At 42.6% G+C, this 25,555-nt stretch overlaps 1 protein-coding gene across 2 annotated transcripts in view; it reads left to right on the forward strand.

The window, feature by feature from the left end:
• IL15RA (interleukin 15 receptor subunit alpha) overlaps positions 1 to 25,555 on the forward strand; it is a 60,330-nt gene that overhangs the window by 17,001 nt on the left and 17,774 nt on the right. The window contains exons 2-6 of one of the 2 annotated variants that reach the window (XM_068272634.1): positions 8,012 to 8,218; positions 10,167 to 10,223; positions 15,430 to 15,510; positions 19,917 to 20,111; positions 23,978 to 24,175. In XM_068272634.1, the coding sequence (XP_068128735.1) occupies positions 8,012 to 8,218; positions 10,167 to 10,223; positions 15,430 to 15,510; positions 19,917 to 20,111; positions 23,978 to 24,175 (738 nt within the window). The remainder of the gene's footprint in view (positions 1 to 8,011; positions 8,219 to 10,166; positions 10,224 to 15,429; positions 15,511 to 19,916; positions 20,112 to 23,977; positions 24,176 to 25,555) is intronic. The other variant, XM_068272635.1, reaches the window with a different exon arrangement.

Consider the following 25,555-nt stretch of genomic DNA (forward strand, 5'->3'; position numbering starts at 1 on the left):
CTAGCATCGATAAGTCCAATGGCAACACATTATAAGCTTTTATAGAGAGCCATTGGTCAGAATAGCTTCCTAGACATAAAAATCAAAAAAGCGAACATGTGTACAGATGCAGCAGGAGGTTGCCTGATTAACAAATATAATTTGTAGGGGGTTAGTTATCAGATCAGTACAGTAGGTCTGTTAAAAGTTTCTGGAAGGACGGCCCTCCTGGGCCCATAAGGGAACATGCACCAGGAAAACCATAATTGCTAACAGTACACAGACCTCTGCAACAAAAACAGGCTTTCCCCCTCATGACAAGGTAGTTATATGACAAGGACAAACAAGAAAGAGATGAAAGAAAAAGAAGTAAAAAGACTAAAGTTGCGGGAAGACGTGGCGAGGGCCCAGGGCAGGCCAAGGGGAGCCCCAGCACAAGGGCAAGCATTCCCCACAATGGTATCTGCTTTTGATGTGTGGGGGACATGGTATCTGCTTTTGATGTGTGGGGGACATGGTATCTGCGTTTGATGTGTGAGGGACATGGTGCCTGCGTTTGATGTGCAGGGGACATGGTGCCTGCGTTTGATGTGCGGGGGACATGGTATCTGCGTTTGATGTGGGGGGGACATGGTATCTGCGTTTGATGTGTGAGGGACATGGTGTCTGCGTTTGATGTGGGGGGACATGGTATCTGTGTTTGATGTGGGGGGACATGGTATCTGCGTTTGATGTGGGGGGACATGGTATCTGTGTTTGATGTGGGGGGGACATGGTATCTGCGTTTGATGTGGGGGGACATGGTATCTGCGTTTGATGTGGGGGGACATGGTATCTGTGTTTGATGTGCGGGGGACATGGTGCCTGCGTTTGATGTGGGGGGGGGACATGGTATCTGCGTTTGATGTGTGGGGGACATGGTATCTGCGGGTTAATGTGTGGGGGACATGGTATCTGCGGTTAATGTGTGGGGGACATGGTATCTGCGGTTAATGTGTGGGGGACATGGTATCTGCGGTTAATGTGTGGGGGACATGGTATCTGCGTTTGATGAACGGGGGACATGGTATCTGCGTTTGATGAACAGGGGACATGGTATCTGCGTTTGATGTGTGGGGGACATGGTATCTGTGCTTGATGTGTGGGGGACGTGGTATCTGTGTTTGATGTGTGGGGGACGTGGTATCTGCGTTTGATGAGCGGGGGACATGGTATCTGCGTTTGATGTGTGTGTGGGGGGGGGGAAATGGTATCTGCGTTTGATGTGTGGGGGAAATGGTATCTGCGTTTGATGTGTGGGGGGGGGGAAATGGTAACTGCATTTGATGTGGGAGGACATGGTGTCTGCGTTTAATGTGTGGGGGACACGTTATCTGCATTTTATTGGGAAGGGAGGGGGGGCGCCATGGGTTTTCTCGCCTGGAGTGACAAAATGGCTAGAGGCGCCCCTGCGAGGTGGGTTCTAAGAATCCTATTAGCACACAGAGGCTGGGTCTGCATATAATGCCCAGCCTCTGTTGTTATACTGTCTACCCCAGGATCCCCCTGCACTCTGATATCCCCCATAAATCAAACGCTGTGCTAGCGACATTGCTAGCAGGCTGTTTACATCTGCACTGTCACTCTCGCAGCTCCCCTGCCTCCTTTATGTCGCCGCTCCCCACCTGCGTCCCTTCCCTCCCCGCTGATTGGAGGGAAGGGACGCAGGCGGGCAGCGGAGATATAGAGGAGGCAGGGGAGCTGCGAGAGTGACAGTGCAGAGGTAAACAGCCTGCCATCGACACGCTGTGTGTCGTTAGCACGGCGTTTGATTTATGGGGGACAGCAGAGCGGGGGGGGGGGGGGGATGGGGGGCTGGGAGGAAACAGTATAGCAACAGAGGCTGGGCATTATATGCAGACCCAGCCTCTGTGTGCTAATAGGATTCTTAGAACCCTTCTCTTTAAACAAGTAACATAGATAAGGTGAGAACAGAGGAAGACAGGTGAAAAAGCTTTGTGAATCATGTCCATTGAGTAAGTGACAATAAATTAGCTGGTAGCTGGTTTATTAACCAGCAACACCTGATTTAATGGTGCCCATACACGGTACAATAAAATTTTTTGATATTCACGTTTATTCGATCTAAATGATCGAATCAAATGAAAGTCGAAAATATTTTTTCCGATCAAGAAATTCAAACGATTATCCCGTTTTTCCGAGAAAAATCTGATTGGACATGCTGGAAAAATCTTTATATTCGATCTAATAATAATAATAATAATAATAATAATATAATAATTGAATAATCGAACTAAATTATTATTGAAAAAAAATGAAAAATTGTACCATGTATTGACCTAGTCAATTAATTGACCTTTAGTCAATTCGGATTTAGGGAAATTTCCATGCTAAGTTGAAGGTAATGCCTTGTACACATTTAAGATTACTGTCAAGTGGCAGGGATTGGGACACAATCTCTCAGGTGATAGTTCATGGCTGAGGCTATACAGACACCTTGCTAGCCTGCAGGCTAGCAACACATTCTGTCACTATGTAGGGGAGTGGAGGCACAATGTGCAGTGCACGCTCGAGAGGATGGAGTGGGGGCGAGGAGAATAACATCGAGCTGTGCTTGGGCAGGATGACCTGCCATCCTGGATTTCTTGGCAACATATCGGGGCCATAGTACACACTAGATTCACGCCAGAGGCAGTCTTCAGCAGCCAAACTTAATCTAGTTTGTGTAAGAATCTTCAAACTCAGTAGAGAAAAAGATCCATGAAGATAATGATTAATGGGCTTGATTCACTAAGCACTCCAACTGGCCCAATAGGCGGTCTGTCACTTGAAAGACAGCTTATTGGGCCAATTAGAGTTCGGGGATCAGGTCCTTTAATGTGACTGGACATGCTGGAGCCAAGGACGAGAGGAGTGGAGACGATGTTAACCATTTCAGCCCGCTGGGTTTTTCACTTTATGCATCAGAGCAATTTTCACCTCCCATTCATTCACCAATAACTTTATCACTAATTATCACAATGAATTGATCTATATCTTGTTTTTTCCGCCATCAATTAGGCTTTCTTTAGGTGGTACATTTTGCTAAGAATTATTTTTTCCTAAATGCATTTTCACAGGAATATTAAGAAAAAAATGGAAAAAAATCATTATTTCTTAGGTTTCGGCCATTATAGCTTTAAAATAATACATGCTACCATAATTAAAACTTATGTATTTTATTTGCCCATTTGTCCCGGTTATTACACCATTTAAATTATGCCCCTATCACAATGTATGGCACCAACATTTTATTTGGAAATAAAGGTGCATTTTTTCAGTTTTGCGTCCATCAATATTTACAAGCTTATAATTTAAAAAATGTTCGTAATATACCCTCTTCACATGCATATTAAAAAGTTCAGACCCTTAGGTAACTATTTATGTTTTATTTTTGTTTTTTAATCGTAATTTTTTTTTTCATTAAAAATTTTATTTGGGTAATTTTTGGCAAACAGGTAAACAGTTAATTTTAAATGTAATACTGTGGGTTTATTTTTTTTAAAAATGTATGTCGATGTAGTTTTACTATTTGTCCACAAGATGGCCACAGTGAAATTTTTTTTTTTAGCTCGCTCCAAATACTTGCTTCCAGGAAGCATATGGAGGACAGGAAACTTTTTTTTTTACTCAGATAGACCGCGTCCTCTGATAAGGACTTAGATCTATGGGACTATGTTCCCATTCATTGATCTCCGGGCTAACGGGGGGCAGCAGGGGCGTGTGCGGGAGCGCACAGACGCACACAACAGCACAGCAGCAGCCGCCTGGATGTGACAATCACGTCCAGGCGGCAGGAATGGTTATGATACTGGCGTTCGCTATGCTGCAATTCAGCAGCATAGCGTATGCAGAGTGCCCGCTCCCCGATTACGCATGCTGTCAATAGCGCGCATAGCGTGCAGGGACACTGAATTAAGGCACGCTGATTCACTAGCAAGCATAACAGTAGCTAACTCGCGCTGTTATGCGGCGCTATGCTTAGTGAATCAAGCCCATAGTTGCTGTAGTCATATAAGAACAGTGAGTTTACATGGAGTTCATATGTTCTCCCATGTTTGTGTGGGTACTTTGCTTTCCTTCCTCATCTCCAAAAGAAAACAACATATAGCGATAAATTATTTGGCTCCCTCAAAACATTAGACTGTGACCATGGTAGGAATCAGACTGAAAGCTCCTCTCTTGGACAATTTCTGACACGACTATGTGCTTTGTAACGTACTGTGGTACAATATAATATAATTATAGAATAATAATATTTTTTACCAGGTGGCACTCATAGCAGCCATTAGTAAATTACAGAATACAGCATACAATAATAGCAATTAATATAACGGGGCTTAGCTAGATGTTCTCTGGGCCCCCATTTTAAGGCCTATACACACGTCTGATTTTTGCGAACGACGGGTCGTTTGAATGTCCCGTCGTTCAGTCGTTCGCACGCCAAATCGGGCGTGTGTACAGACTGTCCTTCGGGTGATAAGACTGGCCTGAGCGATCCGTCTGAGCGTTACCCTTACTATACTTAGGCATTGCCCCACATCAAATACCCAATTCCCAAACAAAACTTAGCAAAGTCACCCCCAATACTGCAAACATAAAGCAGTGCCCCCTACCCTCTTTCCCAAAAGAAAATCCCCTAAAATAATTGAACACTCCCTCTAAGTCCCAAAATAAAATTAGCCGACCCCCCTCTCACAAAATAATTGGACAGAGTCCTCTGTAAAGGCAGTGTGCTCCAGAAATTCCTGGCACTTGTAAAAAAAATGAAGACATGATATTCACCTGCAGTCTAGTTCCTTTTGACAGTCTTAAGCAATGTAGACAGCTAATCTCCTGAGCACCAGTCGGCGGGCAATCCTATAATAAAGTTAAGAGTGAGTGGCTGCAGCACATATCCCCTGCATCACCCCCCAGACTATCATTACAGACAGCCTTGCCATGCGGCTGATCACACCATTGCCATTCTATATGCAGCCCATGTGTTGGAGATCTCAAGCAGGACTATTTAGACCCACAGAAGGTTAATTACTCCACTGCTGCACTGCATCCAGCCTACATGTACAAGATCCCAAGTGGGAATGATCAGAGCACCCGTCACTGAGCCTCTGTCCCTAATGATGCGCCTGTTCAGACATGATGTTTTCAGGTATAACATAATGCTTGGGGAAGAGAACAGATTGGTCTTTGAAATTATATTTGGATAGCCAATAAAAAGTATCATTTACAGCATTTCCCCCCCAGTATTAGTATTTAAGGAAGAACTTAAGCGCAAAGGGGAAAAATAAATAAATCAATACATTGCAAAGTGAGAAGTAAAAAAAATAAAAGAAGAGAGATCAATAAATGATTGATATTTATCATGTAGTTTGTTCATGTAGTTTGATCCACAGTGAGCCTGCACGTCATCATCTTTACTACTGGCAGACAAAAAAACAACAACTAGACAGCACCCATTGCCATTATCTATAACTGCACCCACTGACATTGCGATAGGCTATAAGGTTGTTTTTTATAGATATTTATGCGCATAGGGAGATACTGGTTGGCGGGCAGTTGGAAACAGCTATTATATTCCACAATGCAACAAGGTTCACAGACATGGAACTGTCAGGACCTAGGACCTGACATCACACTGTGGGAGGGGGAGAGGAGCCATACTGATGATCTATTTGAGAAATGGTAAAGATTTCTAATGGGAAAAGTGGTATCAGCAACTGATTGGGATGAAGTGCAATCCTTGGTTATAGTTCCTCTTCACGGTTAAATTACACATGCATTCTGAATATGAATAGATTTACATGCACCAATAAGTGAAATTCATTCTTGCTTGCCAAGCTGAATGTCATGTTCAGTTCTGCATTGAGTTTTACCAGCTTGTATATATCCTATAAATGCAGAAGAAGCACTTTTGTACACATGGTGTTTATATATTCTGATCTACGTTTCTGAATCACTCTGGACAGACCTTAGGCTAATTTCACACCAGGACGTTGCGTTAGAGGGGGCGTTAAGGTCGCATAACGTCCCCCTAACGGAACGCCTGGTGGTGCTGGATCTGGACGTCAGAGTGAGCCGCGTTGTGCAGCTCACTCTGGCGTCAGTGATGCCGTGATGCGCACTCTTGTGCGCATGCGGCATCACGTGGTCCCGCCGGCCAATCGCCGCACAGAGCGGCCGCTCCAGGAAGTAAACACTGCACGTCACAAAGTGCAGTGCATATTAATTAGCCATGTGCCTGGCCGCTCTCCGCTCCTCCACAAGATTACTGAGCATGTGCAAGCAGTCTAACGCGGCTCAGCCGCGTCTAAAGTACTGCATGCAGTACGTTGTCTTGTGACGCAGCGTTACAATGTAACGCAACGTGGGCACTGTGAACAGCCCCATTGATTTTTCATTAATGTGCGGTGGGCTGCGTTACAGGTTGCTCTAACGTGCGCCTGTAACGTCCCACTGTGAAACCAGCCTTAAAGAGGAAATGTAACCAAGAATTGAACTTCATCCCAGTCAGTAGCTGATATCCCTTTTCCTATGCAAAATATTTACCTTTTCTGGAATTGATCACCAGGGACATCTTCATGGCTGATATTATTGTGGTGAAACCCCTTCCACAGTGTGATGTCAGGATCTAATGCTGGGAATACATGGCTTGATTCTGCACCATTTAGATGGCTCGATAGATGGCTCGATAATTTCCGACACGTCCGATCTCCCGCATGATCGTTTCGCCACTCGATTCCGCATGGAGGACAATGGGAAAAGACAAGAAAAATGAGCGGAAGATAAGAGAATCTCCTGCAGAATCAAAAGGCAAAATCGAGCCGTGTATGCCCAGCATTAGTCCTGAGAATCACACTGTGGGAGTCGTGTTGCATTGTGGGAAATAAAGTCTGTTTCCAACTGCCAAGCAACCAGTATCTCCTTTTGTGCAAATGTACATCTATAAGAAAAAACAATCTTTTATGCTGGGTACACACTGAGATTTTCTGGCCGATTTACTGTCAGATCGATAATTTCCAACATGTCCGATCTGCTTTCCGATCGATTTCCGAGCATTTTCCAATCGATTTCTGTTCACTTTAATAGGAAATCGATTGGAAAGCAGATCAAACATGTTGGAAATAATCGATCTGACAGTAAATTGGCCAGAAAATCTCATAGTGTGTACCCAGCATAAGTCTATTGCATTGTTAAGGGGCGTGGTTATAGATAATGGCAGTTGGTGCTGTCTTGTTTTTTTCATGTCTGCCAGTAGTAAAGTTGATTACAAACAGGCTGATTATGGATCAAACAATATGAACAAATTACATGGCGAATGTCAATAATTTCTTGATCTCTCTTCTATATTTTAAATTCTCACTTTGCAATGTATTGATTTATTTTTCCCGCCTTTTCTCTAAAGTTACTCTTTAAATGCAGAGATTTCAGTTCTCAACAGGAACTTAAATGGTGGAGTATCAGCCTGTCCTTAGGGCTGGTGCACACCAAGAGTGCTTCTGAGCACGTTTCAAATTTCCAGCGCCTTGAAAAGCGCTTGGCTACTGAAACCTTATAAGGGCGTTCTCACAGCAGCGTTGTGATTTTTTCAATATTGCAAACGCACTGCATGTAGCATTTTTTTGGAGCAATTCAGCTTGAATGAATGAGCAAAAATGCTCATTCATTCAAAAATCGCTCCGAAAATCGCTTCACAAAATGACTATTGCACATTGCTACGCGCCAGCGTTTGCATTAGAGATTTTGGTGTGCACTAGCCCTAATGTGTGTTTGAAGTGCTTTTCTGCTAGCTCACTACTGTTAATTGGTGGTTCTCACCAAAGTTTAAACAATGCAAATAAAAAGCCAGTTGGACACAAATGAAATGCAAAGAAACACACATTCAGTTAACTATTTAAATGCAAATACAAATGCCCATGTACATGTGCTGTTCTTGATGAGCCAGAAGACTTGGCAGTGCTCATATCACACTTAACTTTATTCTCTTCCTGATCAGACTGTGGTGAACCACAAAAGGTGGCACATGCAACTGCAGAAACTCTGAAAACACCATCCACGAAGTCTGAAAAGTTCCTGAAGTATGTACGGTATAAATGCCAAGACGGTTACAAAAGAAAAGCTGGTACATCAAACATGGCCGTATGTGAATTAAGCAGCACTACCAACATGGCAGTGTGGAGCAATAAAACCATTGAATGTATTGGTGAGCAAAACTGATTGTAACTGATATCTTTTGTATAGAATTTAGAAGCTATATCCTATAGGTATATTGAGGGGAAACATATTTCAGGGAGTACGTATTTTAATTCATTTCTACAGGTTACATAAAACAGGAACCACCACAATTTTTGTACAGGACTGATGGGAACATAAAAGTCCTCCACTGAGAATCAGTGCAAGCGGTAGTACTGTTTTCTTAAAATAGAACTTAAAAAGCGCAAGACCACTAAGGGCTCGTTTCCATATGCGTGCTTTCAGCCGCGCTTCTGGAAACGCGATCGCAGTGACATCAGAGAGTGCACTGACTGATGTTTCCATACAGGTGCTGCGATTCAACAATGAACAAAATACTGGTAGGTTAACTGGCTCCACCCTAACACCCTAAGTTCACATTCTAAGTTAACTGGTGTCACTTACAATTGATTTCTGAGACAGAAACACTATCTGTGAACAATGTGATGCACAAAGTTTCTGTACATACTATATCGAAACAGTCATTTGCAACACTGTACATATTGTGAGGTAAAGAGTGTGTAAACAACATTGGTATTGGAAATGATGCACCAATGCCCATGCATGCGTCCGTGCTAGGCCAGCAATAATTTGTGATCTAACAATATTTGTTCACATGGCCCATATGCAATTCACTTTTTTTTCCTTTGTTTTCTCCATGGGGATAATGCTCACACACGGTACTTTTTCACCTACTTTTTGGCACTTTTTAAATTGCAGAGTGCTTAAAGGTCATTTTAAAGGGAAGAGGAAGAATTATATCCCAGGAGAAAACTGAGTAGAAAAGTTAATTGCATAAGGCCAATGGGTCTCACATGAACAACAATTAGGGATAGGTCATTTCACATCTGTTGCTGTAGCTGTTGCGTTTTTGTCTGTTATCTTTTTACACTGTTGGGATGTTTTTCAAGCAACTACTGTCTTATGATCGTCATGGATCATCATAACCAACAACTTTTATCCTGTGTGAGTACAAGGCTGAAGAAACTGACATTGAGACTATGGGTTAGGGATAGTAGATTATAACTGTGGTACAATTTCTTACACACAGGCACACATGACCAGGATAGTTTGCTGATTGCACTCTAAGTAGTTGCAGCTCTCCTTAGCTGAGCTCCACATACGCTTTGAATCCTATAGGAGCAAAGCTTTTGTATGTGCCATGTACTGGAGCTCTCAGGACCCTTGCACAGTAGGATTTGGCAGGAAGTAATAATTACAACAACAGAATGGAAGAAGTAAAGTCCTTTGACACGATTTCAAGAACAACATGGTTTATTACGCAAAGATGATTATAACATCTATTCACAGGACCACTTGTAGGGATTCGGGATACCCTGAGGAGTGGGCCCTGCCTAACATCTGTTTCCCATCTGCGAGACGCTTTTCATGCTAAAATTACAGCTGTTTTGCGTCTTTTAAATGCTTTTTCTTAGCATACCAAAATGTAATTGTAAGAAGGCTGGCTGCAACCAGCAGATGTTTTACCAAAGAATGGCGATGTGCCACAACTAAACGCAACATGCTTGTTTGTAAAACAAGACTGCAACTTAAAGTACAACTGTAGCAAGAGGTATGTGGAGGCTGCCATATTTATTTCCTTTTAAGCAATACCAGTTGCCTGGCTGTCCTGCTAATCCTCTGCCTTTAATACACTTAACCGTAGACCCAGAACAAGCATGCAACAGATCAGTTGTTTCTGACATTATTATAGTTTAGCTGCATGCTTGTTTCTGGTGTTATTCAGACACTACTGCAGCCAAATAGATCAGCAGGTCGGCCAGGCAACTGGTATTGTTTAAAAGGAAATAAATATGGCAGCCTCTATACTCTTCTCACATCAGTTGTCCTTTAAGATAACAATTGCATTCCTGTAAATGTAATTTCTTTAATTTTGTGTTTAATTCTCTTCCATTTAGTAGATCCATCAGTTCCCATGACCACTAGGAGCATAATAGCTTCAACCACTGTATCTGGTAAGTACCGAATATACTCGAATATAAGTCTAGAAATTTAGGTCTGATTTGTTAAAGTACAGGTAGTCCCTGACTTACGAACGACCAACTTACGAACGACCCGCCGATACAAATGGCATGGATTCTGTGTTTCCATGGGTAAAAGTAAAAAAAAAAAATCAAATTGGACTTGTAGTTTTTGAGAAAATCGATTTTAAAAAATAAACTTGTATAAGCAGGTACAGAAGGCAGATGTGATACAGAGGGGGACACTGGAGGCACAGGGAGGCACCGAAGAGGTACAGGGGACAGAGATGCCACAGTGTTCCAACTTAAGAACAGATTCAAGGTTAATAACGAACCTACAGTCCCTATCTCGTTCGTTAACCGGGGACTACCTGTAAATCATAGAAGGCGGGTCAGTCATACATTTCTTTTAGTCCTGTAAAATGCAGGTTCTGCTTCTAAACTCTGTCCCTTCCCACAGTACCATCTCCCATTAGCATATCTTTCTGTCAGTGCTGCTGATGCCTGAAGTGTCTGACAGCATCAGTGCAGACAGAGCAGCCTAGCAGGTACCTCCATGTGCTGTTGTATAGAGGTTTGCTCAAATAGTATTGCTAAATATACGGCTTTACTACTCATAACGTTTTGTTAAATATTCAATTTGCTACTATTAGTGCAGGGTAAATGCAGTGGGAGCCTTTAGTCAAGAGGTGCACCTCTATAGCCCCTAAAGAGAGTCTGAAGCGAGAATAAATCTCGCTTCAGACCTCATAGATAGCAGGGACATGTGTGCCCCTGCTAAACTGCTGCTATCGCGCAGCTAAACGGGGGTCCCATCACCCCCAAATCCCCCTCCGTGCAGCGCATCCCCTCTTCTGCATAGAGGCAGGGCTAACCGCCGCAGCCCTGCCCCATGCGCGTCTGTCAGCGCGTATCTCCGCCTCTCCCCCGCCCCTCTCAGTCTTCCTTCACTGAGAAGGGCGGGGGAGAGGCGGCGATGCGCCGCTGATAGACGCGACTGGAGGCAGGGCTGCAGTCATTAGCCCTGCCTCCAGGAAGAAATAAATCACGACCAAGTTTGCGACCAAGGTATGCGGGGGTGGGTTTGGGGGTGAAGGGACCTCCGTTTAGCTGCGGGATAGCGGCGGTTTAGCAGGGGCACACATGCCCCTGCTAACTATAAGCTCTGAAGCGAGATTTATTCTCGCTTCAGAGTCTCTTTAAAGAGAATCCGAGGTGGGTTTGTGAAATCATATTAGGACACAGAGGCACGTTCTGTATACAATGACCAGCCTTTGTGTCCTCACAGTGTGCCTCCAGACTCCCCCGGGCTCTGCTGTCCCCATTAAAAAAAAAGCGCCAGGCTAGCGACACGCAGATTGTCGCTAGCCTGTTATTTACCTTTGTCAGTCACCGCCACTCCCCCACCTCCTGAAAAAGCACCAGGCTAGCGACACGCAGATTATCACTAGCCTGTTATTTACCTTTGTCAGTCACCGCCGCTCCCCCACCTCCTGTATAGCACGGCTCCCCACCTCTGTCCCTTCCCTCCCTGCCTCCGTAAGCCGATTGGAGTATGCTTATGGAGGCGGGGAGGGAAGGGTCAGAGGTGGGAAGCTGCGTTATACAGGAGGCGGTGAAGCGGCGGCGACTCACAGTCAAAGGTAAATAACAGGCTAGCGACAATCTCTGTGGCGCTAGCCTGGCGCTTTTTTAATTGGGGGACTGCAGAGCCCGGGGGAGACTGGAGGCACACTGTAAGGACACAGAGGCTGGTCATTGTATACAGAACATGCCTCTGTTTCCTAATATGATTTCACAAACCCACCTCGGGTTCTCTTTAATGGCACACTTTCCTGAGTCAACTTATACTTGAGTCATCAAAATAATTTCAGCTTAAAGAACCACTGTAGGGGTAAAAAGAGTTGAACTTACCAGGGGTTTCTAACGGTCCCCCACAGACGTGCTGTGCCCCTGCAGCCACTCACCGATGCTCCAGTCCCTGCCTCCAGGTCACTTCTGGATTTTGCGACTTTAAAGTCGGAAAACCATTGCGCCTGCGCGGCCGTGTCCTCGCTCCCACTGACATCACCAGGAGCGTAGTGCGCATGCGCATACCGTACTGGGCCTGCGAGGTACACTCCCGGTGACGTCAGCGGGAGCAAGGATGCGGGCGCGCAGGCGCAGTGGTTTTCGTACTTTAAAGTCGCAAATTTATGAAGTGAACCGGAGGCAGGGACCGGAGCATTGGTGAGTGGCTGCGTGGGCACAGGACTTCTGTGGGGGACCATTACAAGCCCAGGAAAGTTCAACTCTTTTTCCCCCACCCCACTACAGTACTCCTTTAACCACTTGCCGACCGCACACTCATACCGCGCGTCGGCAAAGTGGCAGCTGCAGGACCAGCGACGCAGTTCTGCGTCGCCGGCTGCAGGCTAATTAATCAGGAAGCAGCCGCTCGCGCAAGCGGCTGCTTCCTGTCAATTCACGGCGGGGGGCTCCGTGAATAGCCTGCGGGCCGCCGACTGCGGCTCGCAGGCTAAATGTAAACACAAGCGGAAATAATCCGCTTTGTTTACATTCGTACAACGCTGCTAACAGTAGCAGCGTTGTACCAGATCAGCGATCCCCGGCCAATCAGCGGCCGGGGATCGCTGTCACATGACAGGCAGGAGCCTGTTAGAGGCTGCACAGGACAGATCCGTTCCTGTGCAGCCTCGGATCTCCGGGGAAGGAGGAGAGGGAGGGGGGGAATTTCCCCCCCCCCCCCGCAACACCCAGGCAGGCAGGAGCGATCAGACCCCCCCAGCACATCATCCCCCTAGTGGGGAAAAAAGGGGGGCGATCTGGTCACTCTGCCTGCACCCTGATCTGTGCTGGGGGCTGCACAGCCCACCCAGCACAGATCAGCTAAAACAGCGCTGGTCCTTAAGGGGGGGTAAAGGGTGGGTCCTCAAGTGGTTAAGAGGGTCAAATATTTGGGTTGACTTATACATGAAGTCGACTTATAACCGAGTATATATGACAATGCAGCTGTATATAAAGCTCAAAATAACATTACATATAAAAACACTTTGAAAGTGGATACTTTATGTAATAAGAAAATATGTTAATTGTAGTATACTTGCTCTAGGTCTAAACTCTGTTTGCTAAGTTAGGCTGTGCTGGTCTTATTTATTTATCACATTTATATTCTATAAAATGTTATGTTAATTGTAGTATAATTAATCTAGGTCCTTGTATCAAGGAGTTTTTTTATTTTACATGTATAGTCTAATAGAAAAAATAAACGGTGCTTGTAAAATACTAGACAGACATTTCAGGATTATTGGTGAATTCCACTGTGCAGTCGTTCAGCAGCATATAGTATGGCATATTACATTGTTTATGATATTTTTTTTAGATATAGGATCCTGAAGGAAAACATTTTCTCTCACAATATACGGTATCTATAGTAGCTTGATGCTTTTCTATGCCTGTTCCAGAGGATGTGAGGGAAACTGGGGATCAAAATAGTACAAGAAATAGCAAACAAAGAATTAAAAACAGTGGGTGTCATGGGAGTGAGTACATGCTAAGTGGTCATAAAATAATATATGACACCAGCAGGGCAGAGTAATAATGACATATGGGTCATTTGATGAATATGCAATAAACCTTAATTTACACGACAATGTGTACAAGTGAATAAGGATATGTCCCTATAATAATTATACATCGTATAATAAAATGCACAAGGCAATTAAAGGCCTCCACTGACTGCCATTATGCCATATAGGAGAACAATGATCAGAGACAAAGGTGTAGACAAAACACATATTTGAGACTGGAACCTTGAGTCCCCATCCATATTAAGTGTAAAGTGCCAAAACAAAGTAATAAGATGCCAGAGTACAGAGAGAAATCTAACTGCCATTAATAACAAATAAGTGGTACACAGCATGAAAAGGCAATCAAAGAGCCCTGATGTCTAGTGATGTCTGCTTGGACATCAGGTCTGGATTTACCTCACAGGAGCCTATAGGTGCAGATGTCCTGCCACCTTAGGCTTCGCCATCCATGGACCTATAGACCCCCACCGAACTGCACTGCAATTGAGCTGGCTGGCCCAACTGTCACTTCTCCTTTACTTCCCTTGCCCATCATAGGTAGCTACAGGTGCCCCTTAGTATTAGGTAGCCAAAAGTACCCACAATATTAAGTAGCTAGAGGTGCCCCTGCCCTGACTGAAAGGAGATCTCGTCAGGGGAAAGCTGAGAGCTGGGTGAGTAACCCCTCATTTACACTCTCATCAGGACTGTGCATAGGGAAGGAGGGAGGCACTTAGAGAGGGGAGTGAGCCGCCTTTCCATCATCAAGCGCCTGTAGGCATGAGCCTACAGTGCCTTATGGTAAATCCGGTCCTGTTGGACATACAAGAGCCGCCAAGCCTCAGGGACCACAGAGCTGAGCACTGCCACAGTAGGAGATAAAGTATACAGTATGATAGCTCCCAATCTTGGGTGTCTGCTGCCTTTCATCTAGAACTTAGGCAATTATAGCAGCACTAAGCAAAGGGACAGCAATGCGCAATCTCTCACCTTAGTAAATCACCCTCACAATTTGTCTATAATCAATTGATTAGGAAGAAAATACTTCTCTGTACACAGGTATTAGAGAGATGATATAATATTCTCTGTGCGATACCTTTTTGAGTTTTATTTGACATCATGAAATGCCGTGCCTAACACAGCAGCAGACCAACTCCCTGTTTTGTCTCATTAATTAATGTCCGTCAGTTTTGTAAAAATGCCTCCATACGTGAGATTATGGGAAATGTGCTCGTAGGATACAAAAGTAGGGATGAGATGATCAATGAGATGCAAATATTTCCAAGTTCATACAGATTTATGTCAATTTAATATATGCAGCTTGAAAATGGACCAATCAATATAAGCCTAGTTGGCACTTGATTGGTCTGTTTTCAAGCTACATATATTTGCATAAAGATTGACTTAAATCTGCATGAACCTGGAAATATTTGCATCTCATTGATCATCCCTATACGACAGTATTGTATTTGTTGACCTCTTACAGTACAGATTTTTGTGCACAAGCAGCAACACCTTTTTAGTTGTTTTGAACATAAAAATAAAAAATGGAAATACAAATCCACAGTTTAGGACACTTATTCTAGCAGTAGCCATAGCCAATTAAAATGATGTTTTCTGATTCAATTTAGAAAGCCTGCCACATTATCCGTCAACTACTACTAAAGTTTCTACACCATCCCTGTCAGATACCACTCGCTCAGCAGTATCCGGTAAGATGATATTCAATAAACATGCATTAGAATATATATTGGTAGGACAAGAGATACTGTGTAATAAAATGGTAACAGTGCAGATATACCCATGTTGTAAACGGATGTTTGTAATAAAATGTATCAATACTGATTACGCTGTCTAAGCTGTATGACAGCAATATTTGGATCTCTCAGACCCCCAACACAAGATATATATTAGATTTTTGAGACAGTAGTTGTCAGAAAATCTTAATGCAGAGAAATTATTATCTTCATCTTGCTTTAACTTGATTATATATGTTTTGCAATGTTCTGCAAATTATTTGAGTGAATTTCAAGATTTTATGATTATAAGCAGAGTTATTATTTAATCAGAGTTAGATTCTTGGTTGGAGTAATCCTAAGGCTACTTTTACACTTAATCAGTTGGTGTGCGTTAGTGTGCGTTAGTACGCGTTTTTACCATAGCAGTGCATTGTGACAAAGATTTCAGGTAAAACGCGTCAAGTGTGAAAGGTGCCATAGAAAAACATGAGCATTACTTTGAAAATCAGTTTTCTTTCCGTTTTAACTGAGAGCAAGTGTAAAAGGGCCCTGAGTGTCATTTTCTGCAGCTGTCTGTACAAGGTTATGTTTTTATTAATATAGCGCTGGAGAAATGTTCTGACTTTACTCAGTTCTTGCTGCAATGCACGCTTAATGCAAGGCTTGCCCATCAGAGATATATATCACAGAAGCAAAGACTGCTATACGCTGATATATTAATCATGTATAGTGATCACAGAGTTATTAATTAAAGGGGCAGTTTAATGAAAATTATTATTTTCCATTAATCACATATCAGTTATTTAATAAGGAGAGCATACGTTTCTCCATAGACTCTGTGTTAAAAAAGTAGATGATAACACTATTTCTGCTTTTTAAGACAGCTGAGCTGCATCATTAGCATACTAAGTGACGGACTTCACTGATGTCACTAGCTAAGTAAATAGATAAAACAGGCTGCTAATTAGTTACTTACTTAGCAGCCTGTTTGTTTATTTACTTAGCTAGTTACATGTGAGAACAGCATGGTTCTCTGTAGTGAGTGAGCCAGCCATTCTAAATCAGCTAGAATGTCTGCTACTATCAGTGAAGTCTGTTGCTTAGTATGCTAATGATGCAGCTAAGCCGTCTTAAAAAGCAGAAATAGTGTTATCATCTACTTTTTTTAACACAAGGTTTTTTAACACAAGGTCTATGGAGAAACGTATGCTCTCCTTATTAAATAACTGATGTGATTAATGGAAAATAATAATTTTCACTAAACTGCCCTTTTAATGAGTTGATAAAAAATAGACCAATATATTAAGGTAAATAAGTTTGCTTTCTATATAATTTAGCATAAATTAAAGCAGATGGCTGTTTGTTATGAAAACAATAAGCCATGTATACGATCAAGACATTACAACCTGTGACCACAGGGGGAGTTCAGAAATCCCTGTTAATGAACCATTTAGCCGCCTGTATGTGATTGTCACGTCCAGCCGCCTGCTGTAGTGCTGCTGCGTAGGCCCGCGCACTCCCATGCCGCCTCCGGTTAGCTTGGAGATCAATGAATGGAAACATAGTTCCTATTCATTGATCTTAGTCCCCGGCAGAAAGACAGACGGCTTCTTATCAGAAGCCGCAGCCTTTCTGAGAAAAAAAAAGTTTTCCGTCCTCCCTATACCTCCTGGAAGCAAGAGCGTTCGCTTCCAGGACTAAAAAAAAAATATGTTTGACTGTGGCCATCTTGTGACCAAATAGTAAAACTACATCCACATACATTTTTAATTAAATAAACACATATTACATTAAAAATTAACTGTTTACCTCCCACACCAAAAATTTCCCAAATACAAATTTTTATGAAAAAAAAATTACAATAAAAAAAAAATAGTTACCTAAGGGTCTGAACTTTTTTCATATGCATGTGAAGAGGGTGTATTACTAATATTTTTTAAATTATAAGCTTTCTAAATAGTGATGGACGCAAAACTGGCGCCATACATTGTGATAGGGACATAATTTAAATGGTGTAATAACCTGGACATGTGGGCAAATAAAATACATAGGTTTTAATTATGGTAGCATGTATTATTTTAAAGCTATACTGGCCGAAAACTGAGAAATAATGAATTGTTTCCATTTTTTTATTAATATTCCTACTAAAATGCCTTTAGAAAAAAATAATTCTTAGCAAACTGTACAACTCAAAGAAATCCTAATTAGTGGCAGAAAAACAAGCTATAGATCAATTCATTGTGATAATTAGTGATAAAGTTATTGGCGAATGAATGTGAGGTGAAAATTGCTCTGATGCATAAGGTGAAAAACGACTGAGGGCTGAAATGGTTAATGATGTACCAAAGAACATGCCAATTTCTTAGAATAAGATAAGAACATACGTGATATATTTTGGTTTACCTCACTCCATTTAGGAGTATCAGATCTAGAAAGATGTCATAAGAACATCACTTGGGTCATAAAATCTAATTAAACTGTTATTGATGTATTTGAAAAGACGTAGATTGCTTACATTAATGATTAAGTAGCATCATATATGTACGCACCTGCTCAGATAACCCGATAGTTTAACATATCACAAAATGTCAGAATCTACGAGTTAAAAATAAGTTTGAATTTTGTGCGTCACCATAAAATCCCCTAAAAGACCCCATCTTAGAAACTTTACTTTAAGTAGGCCTACCAGGCAGTATATCTATTCTATTGAGCCAGAAACTCTACTGAGATCGACTGAGGCCTAGAGACTACCTTCCACTGTGATTCTAGAACACAAGAGAGATAATAAGCATTATTCTTGGTGAATTTATTGACAATAGCTTATATAAACGTTAAAGACTTGTCATTTCAAACTTCAGCAGTTTTTTTTAATATACCAATCAGTAAGCATTATTATTTAAATACAATTGTAGGCTTAGGGACAACTACCTAGCTTTATTTGATTAACCACTTACTGACAAGCTGACACATTAAAATGTTCTATTAGAGCCTGTTAACGGCTCCAGGACGTTTTAATGCGTCGCTCACTCCTGCCGCTGCTGTACACATGTGCGCGCCTCCCCCGCCACAGTAAATAGTTGCCTTAGGGACTTAGTTTTATTTTATGAGGGTATATTACTATTACTTTACTACATAGGGGCTTGTAATTATGGATCAGACAAAAAAAAAAGACAGAAAAATTACATCTACTGTATATTTCCCAATAATATATTGTCGCCATACATTGTCAAAGGGACATAATTTAAATGGTCTAATAATTGGGACAAATGGGCAAATACAATGTGTGGGTTTTATCCACAGGAAAATGTTTAATTTAAAACTATAATGGCCAAAACCTAAGAAACCCTCTGTCAAAAGTTTAATGACTGTACATAGTTTTATTCCTAGTCCTAAACAGGTGAGAACAGACTAATTCAAAGAATACCACTAAGCCTAGAGATGGACTAGAGATGGTCAATGAGGTGAAAAAAAAATCCAGCTGGATGCAAGCAAATGAAATGCAGATTGTATGCAACTTGGAATAGAACCAGTCAAAATCTACAGGAAGTACTTTTGATTTGCCCAGTTCCAAGCTGTAGCCAATTTACATTCAATTTTCATGCAAGCCAGAATTATTTGTATCTCATTGCCCATCTCTTGGTGGAACTATTGCAGAATCCTTGGTAGCCATGCAATAAGTGGTATTATGCCCAGCTCATAATTTGCATGTAAGGAGCACATGAGTCAACATCATTTACTTGGTCCACTAAACAGCAGATTTTCCAAAACATACCATAACATTGAAGTTTGATGCACAAGTCCTTTCTTTTGAATATAAGTAGAGTTGTACTAATATAAAACAGGTCTCTAATCAGTATGCATCTTTTTTATCTGAGAAGAGTTTCAGCATGAGTAGAGATGGTCAGTTTATTCTAGAGAAATCCTACTCCAGGAGAACGAATGGAAAAGCACATGGTCCAATTATCAGGCAATTAGTTTGTATGGTAAGTCTCCTATCTTCTAGTCGTGATCATGTGCTCATGATGACACCTCTGATTTCTTATGTAGTGACCAGCCAAGCAGAGACTTATGCTGCATACACACATCCAATTTTGATTGGACATTGATTGGCCAATTTTACAACTTCTATGTAGTATGAGAGTTTATCTACACCAACTGTTCATAATAGTCTGTTGGCCCTCATACTATATGGAAGTAGTAAAAATATTAGATGTGTGTACGCACCCTTAGTAATCAACCACCTTTTCAAATCAGTCACATGCTTCTTGATGGAAATTTCTCTAGAACACATTGATCGTCTCTGTCTATGGATCATGTTAAATGTGTCTTACCATAACTTGTACTTACAGAAGGTCTGTATTTCTATGATATCAATATAGATTTTACTTCACCTACGAAATCTGAAAGATTCACACCATCATTGTTTACACCTGTACCGAAGACTCAGAAGACCCTCCAAACAACACATAGAGAACTAACTCAATCCACACAAGGCTTTCAATCTGCTTCTTCAACAAAAGTAACCACCACAGAACACTATCATGTAACAGTGGGGCAAACAACTCACTCCACAGGTTAGTAAAAAAGCAAAGGTTGGAGATATTCTATGGAACTCTACCATCAATCTGAAGTATCCCTGTTGTCAATATAACTTGGATAAAACAGAATGAAAGTCACTAGAGCCAAACTGCTGGGGGGGGGCGTCCTGGGGGGTTGGGGTATGAAAGTATGTGTGTGTGTGGGGGGGGGGGGCTGTAGAAGGGCGGTAACTATCTGATAGTTGTTCTCTACCTTTCATACTTTGTAAATGTAGAGGAGTTCTGGAAGGAGGATTCCTGCAGCAAAACTCATGTAGTGGCATCACTAGGGTATTGCAGAGCTAATGGGGTGGTTCCATTAGAGGACATGACAACATGGCTCGCTGCCTGCTAATTTACCCATTTGCTGTCTCTTCCCATCTGATGCAGAGTAATGCCATGAGGGAAGTGGTGTGGGGCTTCTTCAGCTGTCATGTCTGGACTCTGTACTAATCATTTAACCATCATGGGCTCTATTCACAAAGCATTACGGCATTCGGTAATGCTCTAAACAGCTGATTTTACAGATCACCTTCCCAAGTTACAATTCACTAAACCTATCACTGAACAGAAAATCAGTTCCCGACTTGTGCAGTAATTACCTCAGGAAATGTCAAGAAATGTCCATTCACAAAGATTTCCGCACTTCATTTACTGCAGATTTCCGCACTTCATTTCGGTAATTTTCTCCAGCCCACAGCAGCCGATAACTGGCTCTCCCCATGCTGTCTCTGTGCGGAAACTTGACAGACAGCCTTTGGGGAAAGCCAGGCAGCCAATAGGGAGAGCCACACAGCCTGCTTCTCCTTCTGATTGGATGCGACAGGGATGCTGGTGGGTCTTTCACTGTATCAAAACAGAACAAGCTGACAATTCTGCAGGCATCCCTGCATCCCTTTAGATGTCATATTTGTATTGTAGCACATAGAAGAGCTCCCCCTGGTGGCTGCATTACATCTAAAGGGATGACCTTATGCACATTCTGGCAAACCTCAGAGTCACACACACAGCTCCCTGCCTGCCTGCTGCCCTGGTAGAAGGCTGGTAAGTGACACTTACCAAGCAGGGCTAGTGAATTGAGGCATGTTTGTTTGGTAAATTACCGAACTTCTGCCGCATGAGGTATTTTACCGTCCACAATGCTTTTACCGAACTGCTTATTGTGAATACAGCCCTATGTGTCATGTGATGCCATGCACGTAACACCTGGGAGATAGGTAGGTTCCAGGAGCCTGACGTGACAGCTGGAGATGCTTATGCAGACCAGCACACAAAACAGCAACAATAGGGACAGGAAAAGGGGATCCTGGCAGATTTAAGAAGACTCAGGACACGTCCTCAAAGATTTTTTTTTCAGTTCCTATAATGGTGATTTAGGCCCAAAGAAATCTGTATCTAGATCTTTTTTTAATTACAGTTATTTCTGTAGGTAGATGGTTATGTATGAAGGTAGATGGAAGCAAAAGCAGAGAAACTTTAAGCATAAGGCCATACATTTCTTTACAGAATACGTGCATTTACATGTCTACCTTCTAAATACTTCTGACTGGTAGCCACAAACTACCCAACTGGAAGTCTTGATTTGTGACCACTCAGGGAAATTATTGCCGGTCAATGCTGGTTTTTGGTTGTTGACAAAAGAGATAATGGAGAGTTCTGTACAGTAGACACACAAGCCCATTTGCAATTCACTTTTTCTCTTTTAAGTTTTCTCCAAGGAGATAATTTTTCATCTTCTGTTTAAAATAACTTTTCAGCATTCTGCTATCAAAATACCACACAGCAAGGGAAAAAGTACTGTTAAAATTATCATGAATATTTTCTTGCTTGTTGGTGGCTTGAATGGCATTCTATTGACCAGGTGTGAAAATATCACCTAGGAGAAAACTCAAGAAATATAAAGTTAATTGCATATGGTCCAGAGTCTCATATACCCATATAGTGGTGCAGGAAGACATTCCTTTTAACTGTAAAGAATTACATTTAGGCTAAGTTTCCACTGTGCTCGACATGTGTCTTGCGAGATGTGATGCCGGCACAGCTGTAATGCATCTAACATTCGAATCCCTCTAGCTGCGCTATGCATGGCTATCAGGGCTGGATTTGTTCTCTTTACCGCCCAAGGCCAGTGTCACCAGCTGCCCCCCTTTAGTATAGGTAGCCTGATGACCCCTCCCTCTCAAGTATAGGTAGCTAGATGACTCCCTTAAATCCCTTTCCCTTCTCCCACCTTTCAGTATAGGTAGCCAGCTCGCCTCCACACTGCAGTAGCCATCACTGTCACCTCTCCGCTCATCTCCAGTGCAGAAGCTTCCTCTTCCCCTCTGCTCCATCAGCCGCTGCTGTACATCTGTCCCTCCAACTAGCATCTCTCACTTGTGACTTGCCAGCATGTTACCAGCGAGTCAGACGGGGAGAAGAAGATTCTATGTTGGAGACGAGCAGAGATGTGAGTGACTGGCGGCTGCTATTAAACATCCACCACTTGTAACTCTGCAATTCTGCCCAAGTCCATAGCTGCCGGTGTAATGTCTGATTGCGCTGCCCGGAAGCTCTTCTCCACATTGAGTAGCACGCATGCTCAGTGTAAAGTTAATGATGCTGCTGGAGATAAAATACGAAATATCTCCGCTCCCACACCTCTTACACTCCTCAAATTTTCAGGGTAGGGAGGGGACCCCCCGAACGACCTCTATGCCAAATTGCAGCCCCCGAGCCCCGCTGGTTCAGGAGATAGATTAGAGAAACCTATCTAGGGACCCAGTGGGTCTTGGGGGCTGCAATTTGGCATATAGGTTGTTCGGGGAGTCCCTTCCCTACCCTGAAAATTTTGGGAGTGTAAAAGGTGTGGGAGCGGAGATATTTCATATTTTATCTCCAGCCGCATCATTCTATAGGAAATGTGGCCGCACAGTCTCCTACTGCGCATGCGGGGCAGCGCAAATCCACAGGCAGCGTAATCAGACACAACACCGGCCACAACACCAACGTGCAGAGAGATCAGGAGCACCGCGGTCAGGTGCTCCCCTGATCTCCCTGCACTGCAGCATTTGCAAGCTTGCAGAATCTGCACCAGTTTAGCCTGCTGCTTTGGTGCCCTTGCTCCTGTGGTGCCCTAGGCCATGGCCTAAAACTGGCCCTGACGGCTATGGGATTCAGACAGGTTACCCCGAGATTATGCTGCTAGATTTTCCCCTGCACATGAATTCGGATGCGATTTGTTGACTTCAATAGGCTGCCTATTCATTCGTATGCGGGGAATCGGTCCGTAATCACAGCAGTGGAGACCTAGCCTTACATTATTGTATATTGTTTTACCATATTTTCACTGATAGGCGTGCTTTAACATTCATCAAATAATATCAGTCAAACGTAGTAATTAATAGAATGTATTTTCCCCTTGTATTTAAATTGTAAATACATTCCACCTTTGCATTAAAGAGGACCTGAACGCTTGCACAGGACAGAAGTAATAGAGAGTACGTGCACCCTGTATGTATTTAGAGAGTTTAGCCTGTCTAATTACCCCTCGTCTGACTAATCAACACTGTAAGCATGTTAACAATATGTATGCTACCATGAAAGCGGGAAGTAGACACACTACAGATTTATTGCAGGATTTGTATCAGCTGTAACAAAGAAATGTTTTTCTTTAAAGGTTATTATGCTGTTGCATATCTTTTAGAGCAGAGAGGAAGTTCTAAGTACTGGTCCACTTTAAGGCTCTTAATTGTATGAAATGTACATACAGAAACTCATGGGATAAAAGTGGCATCCTTTGTGATAGAAGCAGCTATTGGGGTTAATTGTATTCTTTATCACAAAACTGACATTATGCAAATGTGTATTTCTGTCTTCCACAGTATCGCATTCTTCAACAGCCTTATCAACTATTAGAGCAAAAGGTACTGTGAGGACAATGACACAGTCAGCCAGTCCTTCCACAATTACATCAGCGTCTCTGGGAATATCGCAATCCATGCCAGTGTCTGGATACACATCTACTGCTGAAACACTTTCACTGACACCTGCAACTACCTCGAGCCCTATGCCTGATCCAGGTTAGTTACGCTTTTACAGATTAGTATGTACCTTGTCAACAGAACAAGAACTTACTGATTGCAATACGAGGAAGTCCTGTATTTATGGATCTAACATTTCTGCCAAAATGGAGAATTCACTGACTGTGGGGGATTTGTTACTGACCTAGACACTATTCCAACCACAGTTAAGCCTGTATAAATAGCCATCTTTTGTCTGCGTAAAGGCACTGTAATGACATATAGAAGAGTACAGTAAATTATTCAGGATATCCACTTTTACTAAAATGATCCTGGATTCAGCGTCAGAATGACTTCCTATTTGCTGTACATTGGTAGATAGCCCAGCCCTCCCTGTGATGTTTAGCCTAGGCTTAGCTGTGTGGAATTCTCCTCCTGGAGCATTCTGGGAGACCAGGTATATTTTGTACTGGCTTTGGAACCATCAGTAAACAAACATAATACAGAGCTGCACCTGACAGGACTAAAGATGTTTCCACCTGTGATAAATTTTCAGAATTTAAAACAGAGCGAGGAAAAGGCGAGGAAACATTCTACAATGAGCAAACACTGACTAAATAATGTATACATTAAAGTGCACCTGAGACAAAGGGGGGAGGGGGGAGGATTGGGGAATTATACATACCTGGGGCTTCCTCCAGCCCCCTGCAGGCTTTTTGCTCCCATGCTGTCCTCCTCCGCCTCCTGGATCTCCTGCAATTGGCCCCGGAAAGTCCTCCAGCGATAAGCCTGCAGGGCCAATTGCAGGAGATCCAGGAGGCGGAGGAGGACAGCATGGGAGCAAAAAGCCTGCAGGGGGCTGGAGGAAGCCCCAGGTATGTATCATTTTTTCCACCCTTCATCTCAAGTTTACTTTTTTGACTTTATTGTAAAAAATAAGCTTCTTTATTCAATACCTTATTTTCACTACAGTTCCTCTTTAAACAATGGCTGAGGATCTATTCTCCTGACAGCCTACCTGAGCCCTGTAACAGTTTATGTATGATGATGTATGTTCAGCTCAGTCAAGCTGCATGTATTTGGAAATAGAAAAGGGAAGAAAGACAGGAGGCTTTCCCAGGGCCCAGGGACATGAACATGTGTAAAGCACATTTTTCACATAGCACCTATATAGCATGTTTGAGATCAGTAATTAGTGGCAGGGTGGATTTTGTCACAGACAAAACATTTCATGTTTGTAAATACCACACTAAACAGGTCAGCTTTTAATATGAACAAACAACTTCAGGGATGGAACTGCCCTAACCGAGGGGTAACTAGTTCTGAAGTAGAGAAGCATGGCTTTATGACCAAATTATTATATCCTACTGATCTGAAGCTGTCGGAGGGTTGGTCCAGTTGCAATAAACCTGTTATAGATCAGGAAATATCCAGCCTTCA

The sequence above is a fragment of the Hyperolius riggenbachi genome, chromosome 3 (assembly GCF_040937935.1).
Source record: "Hyperolius riggenbachi isolate aHypRig1 chromosome 3, aHypRig1.pri, whole genome shotgun sequence".
Taxonomy (NCBI): Eukaryota; Metazoa; Chordata; class Amphibia; order Anura; family Hyperoliidae; genus Hyperolius; species Hyperolius riggenbachi.